At 40.6% G+C, this 5,096-nt stretch overlaps 1 protein-coding gene across 5 annotated transcripts in view; it reads right to left on the bottom strand.

Moving 5' to 3' along the window:
- Positions 1-6: 6 nt before the first annotated feature.
- LOC108622536 (dual specificity protein phosphatase 15) overlaps positions 7-5,096 on the bottom strand; it is a 13,030-nt gene continuing 7,940 nt past the window's right edge. For 4 of the 5 annotated variants that reach the window (XM_026811565.1, XM_026811566.1, XM_026811567.1 and 1 more), the window contains exons 3-8: positions 4,749-4,865; positions 4,549-4,673; positions 4,297-4,468; positions 3,670-3,848; positions 3,320-3,517; positions 7-3,123 (exon numbers count right to left, since the gene is read on the bottom strand). In XM_026811565.1, coding sequence (XP_026667366.1) covers positions 2,889-3,123; positions 3,320-3,517; positions 3,670-3,848; positions 4,297-4,468; positions 4,549-4,673; positions 4,749-4,865 — 1,026 coding nt within the window. In that variant the 3' untranslated portion in view covers positions 7-2,888. The remainder of the gene's footprint in view (positions 3,124-3,319; positions 3,518-3,669; positions 3,849-4,296; positions 4,469-4,548; positions 4,674-4,748; positions 4,866-5,096) is intronic. The other variant, XM_018020470.2, reaches the window with a different exon arrangement.

The raw sequence follows: 5,096 nt of genomic DNA, 5'->3' as shown, positions 1-5,096 counted from the left end.
GGCCGCGTGTTTGACATGCCTGCATTACATGTATGTAATATATATGTATATATATATTTAATTGATGTAACAGCGATATGTCGTCGTCGAGCAGAATCTTGAAAACAACAAGTATATAAAAAATATCTTATGAATTTTCAACATCGTCCGTACTCGTTTGAATAACTCGCGTAAATATTAACTAGCCCGTAGACCGATCAGTAGAATCGGTCACGATCGCTTTGAAATCTCTAGATTATTGCTTGAACGCACGGCCTATCTAATTGCGACGATCATAACAACCGGGTAACAAACACGTATTACGGCGAGGATTAGATTAATTTTAATCATTTGAGGCAGGCTCGATCATATTATCCAAAGGAGTACAGTTTTTCTATTAAGAAAACGAGTTTAACAACGAATTGTTAAAGTCATTTTCTACGAGTAACGCTATAAAGTCGAATGAAACGAGTCGCTCCGCGGTTTTATTCTCTATTCTAAACCCTAAAATCGATACCCCCATTTAGCCTAATGGTAAACCGTGTGATTCTAGAAAAATAACTGTTTCTATCATGCGAATTATGTTTCGACGATAGGAAGAATGATATTACAGATATCGCTTGGATATTCTTTGGTTCCTCTCTCACTCGTGGATCGTACGCTCGTGCACGAAACGATAACAACTTGTCTACCTAGTCTACGACTTACTTAGTCGCATAATAATCACCATTGCCAACAAGTTTATAAAATTTTCTGAAATCCCATTGCAACAACGTATGCCTACACAGAGTGTACACGTATGTATGCATACAAGATGTGTAACGACGATTTTATGCACACGTTGCAAGTTCCCAGAGGTTAGACACACACCGAGTAAAATTTACATATTTATCTCCTGCGCTGTTCCTATTCCATAGAAAAGTATACCTCGTATTAACATTCCAGTAAATCAATGAGAAACTCTAAACAATTGTTAGTATTAATCTGAGGTTAGCTCGTTTCGTACTTGACCACGTGTGCATAAAACGACCTCGTGTATACACCCTTTTAAATATATATGTATATTTAGGCGTATATATGCTCTGTTTAATATTAACAAGTTGCACTAAACAGCGTGGTTTTAGCTAGAAATCCAACAACTGCAATGGACGGTTGTGAACAAACAGAATGGAACGATTCGAGGAACAGTGGCTAGCGTTCTTCTCGTAGTTCTTCTCTCTTAAAATGTATCCACGATCGCGCTACTCTTTTTCTGGAATCTTGCGAATCGCGTCGTCAGGATATTCTAAACGCGGACAACAAACATCGCGATTAAGCTCTGATGCCAAGTGAATTCCTAATGACTCGCGAAATGCTTTATACGAAAAATTCAACTCGTCGACTCGTACAGGTGAATGAGTCTAGAAAAATATAGTCAATCGACGCGATTTAATTTAGAGTTAAATGCATTTCCTTTGGATGCAACGATTTTCTGTGTACGCGACAACGAACTCTACGTGTTCTTGCTTCTTAAACGATACTCTTGAGGAAAGTGATCAACATACCTCTACGAGTTAACGATCTTTTTTTTTCTTTATACAAGATTAATTTCTAAATGATATTTTGCTTGGACTGCGCAATTGATCGATTACTCTTCGTAGTACTGTTCGTCGCAACTTTCATATTGTACGCCTTAAAAAAACATTAATTAACACGAGTTGTAGAATCGGTTTGCAAGATTGTCGGTGATCGCCATCACGCGCTTTTTCGAGAACTGGAGTACCAAAATGGGACCAACTTATCCTTATTTAATACTGTATAAAAATTCTTCTCAGAGCAAAAATATATTCATAGTATTTACAATATCAGAGATTAAATGAATGGTTATTGAGATCATTGAAAAGATATAGGATTCTATTTAAAAAAAATCTGACCATTAATGCAAACTTGAGATAAAATTATTTATATATTAATATAAATGTTGTAATTTCGTTCTGAGAATTATTTTTTATAAAATAGTAAATTAGGGACGTAGTCACGTGATCCCATTTGGCTGCTCCATTCTGTAACATCGTTTAAACCTGGACATTCTTATGTTACGTGTACCTTCGTACGTATCGTTTGGTAATGCAGCACGATGCATCTTTTGATACCTAATTTTTGCACCATTCATTCCGACTGCCGATTTCTATGCAAAATCAAATACCTAAAATATTCTGTTGGAAAATGAATTTCGTTTTTTATAAATGTATAGAAATCCGCAGCCCAAATGTATCCAAATATAAAATACGAAAACGTTATTGGATTTAATACACGTAATGCCTGATACGAAGATGCTTAGTGTGCCGTATGAGTAGCCAGCTGAACGCTTGAATCATGGTTTCAATATACATATATGTAATATAATGTGCGATCGTTTATAAATAATTGTACGCCAGCCATGAAATCTGATTTCGCTTTCAGCCAGAGAAAAGTATACACGTTGTGCGGTAATGCGCGTGACGTTAACAACGATTAAATTGATAGATGATGCACTCCGACATGCATGGCAACATCCCTCCCGCGTCTCCCTCTGGCCGCTAATTTATTATACAAACAATATACGTAGACGCGTGTCGAACTTTCGAATTATTTCTAATAAATCTTTTCATTAGTCTCTTCGCTGTGGTCGATTGGTTTTAAGTAGAAACGATTTGACTCGACGCGCTTCCGCTTCAACCGAATGTATACGTCATTGCATTTATTCGTGGCTGTGCAATTTGATGAAAGACTCTGTTAAAAGAACTCAAGCTTTTGCTTCGTTACCGAGAATCCGCGTTCCTACCTACGCTCCGAATTTTATTCGTCCTTGCGACCGACGATTGAGCGACGAGGTCCGTCCTTGCTCCTTACTCTGGCAAAGTCGTGAACGAAGCGTAGTTCCTTAAACGCTACGTCGTCGTCGGTGTCTCCGGCGAGATCGGCAAAGGTGGCGTTTGCCGAGTGGACACTCGCCTCGGCCAGCGTTGCGGGGAAACCGGCGGCGTCGGTCTAGGCGTGTTCGGCGCGGATCCAGCCGCGAGTCTCCAGTTGCTGCTGCACAAACCTGATCTACCTATCGATGTCAGGTTCGTGCTGCTACTGCTGCAAGCCACGGCCGCTGATAAATCGACCCTCGACACTGCCCTGAAAAAGGAGCATAGAAAAAATGATTACTCCAATATAAATTGACTTGCTGTTCGTATCTCGGCGATCCTTTTAACCCCTTGAACGGAAATGACGAGTCCAGCTCGTCATAAACTTTCCTCTTTTTCAAATGCTGACTAAAAATAAATTGTCGTTCAAGGGGTTAATTTATCTGTATGTAAAGAGAGAATGGTACCTAGAAGGAGGTGCGGATCCCGTGTAATAATGCAAACCAGCGGGACCGCTTCTCGGCCTAGCCGTCGAAAGCACGCTGGCTGATCTCTGCATGGCAGGTGACGGAGGGGCGGACGGTAACATCCTCGGAGTCTGCGGAGGCGTCCTGCCGGTGTTCAAACTGCTGGTACTACTCGTCGACGCTTTCCTCCTCGGACTTCTGGCAAAAAACGGCATTGAGTCGATCTTACCCAGACCATCGATCCTAGTTTATTTCTTTTACTCGGTGGCGAGATATAAACTAGCGTGTATAATCAATCGCCCGACAAAGAAGTTTGAAATCAGTCAAGATAGCAGAAAGAACTAACAAACCTTTTGGAAGGTTGCCTGCACAGCCCGGTCGGGCAAGGACGGCCCATGGCACATTTCCCTTCGCACACTTCTCGTGCCAGTGCCATGGTTTCGTAATTTCTTAAAGTGGAGCGGCACACTTCTGCATCGGATTCCGCGAGTGCCAAGCTCGGGAATCGCTCTTTCAATCTACGCCGTTCCTGAGTTAATTGAAAAAAAATCGCCAAAATAATTTCCAGCGGAATAATTCCAGTCGGACCTACGTTATACGAACACCCATTGTCTGAACGTTCTATCATATGAACAGCATTCCTTATTATAATAACGCGTGCAAATTCCCTTGCTTATTATTAAATCATTTAAACATCTCGTTATCTCAAAATTTATCTACAGACAAAATTCACTCATTTTACTTGACTTTCTTTATTATATCTAAACACTTGTTTTGTCATATTGAAATTCATGTGCACGTGTCCAATTTTTCAGCTCATATAACGGAGGTCCTACTGTATTAATAAATTTAATGCATAATTTCTAAGCAATTCCTCTGTTCAATCGTTTGTACATCAATTAGATAGAATCTGTCGAGAGGAACGGAAAAGTTTTCTCTCGAGAGATTCCATCTAACATCTCGATTAATTTGAATACCTCGTGCAATCGGCTGGTCTCGAAATCTTTCAGCTGTTGCTGAAAACCTACGTTTGGGTTGGCGATGGAACGACCTACTCTGACAACTTTGAGAGCCTCTTTCCACGAGAGATTGGTGGTACTCATAATATAGGCCACCGCCACTGTAACGCTTCTCGACATACCCGCTAAACTGAAATATCGAATATCGTCCGATAAATACTTTCCATATGGAAAGAAGTTGATCGCGTCGATTGTTAATGATTTACCTACCAATGTATCAGGACGTTCCCGCCGCGTAGGCGCGCAGAGTGAATGAAATCGTTGCACAGCGAGAAGTATTGCGTTAAATTCTGATCCGGGCTGTCCGACGCTAGTATACATAAATAATGTTTATCCTACAAACAATTCCTAGGATTAATCGAGTTTCGTCTGACGACTCCTCGTCGACCGACCGACCTCTCTGTACTCACGGAATGCAATCGGCGAGCAGAGTCGTGAATCGCGAGGATGTGCGTGATTTCGAACCGCTCTAATTGATCGGAGTCTTTACTGTCGTGATAATTACCAATGTAGAGACCGGGCAGGACCTGCCGACATGAAATCATGCTCTGTGATTGTAAATAGTGCGTGGAATATGATTCTTACTCTATAGTTACCCGCCGTCACGAGAGAACATATCTGAGCAAACACTGTGCACATTTCTCTCTTTCCCAAATTAATTTCCCAGTTAATTCTAAAAGTTTATGTACCTTAGAAAAACGCATTTCCTATAATTAAAAAGAAATCAGACGTCGGAAGAATAATGCTAATAATAAATA

This window comes from Ceratina calcarata, unplaced genomic scaffold (assembly GCF_001652005.2).
Source record: "Ceratina calcarata isolate Rehan_Ccalc_2016 unplaced genomic scaffold, ASM165200v1 scaffold226.2, whole genome shotgun sequence".
Lineage (NCBI taxonomy): Eukaryota > Metazoa > Arthropoda > Insecta > Hymenoptera > Apidae > Ceratina > Ceratina calcarata.
This window is presented reverse-complemented; position numbering and strand designations above follow the sequence as displayed.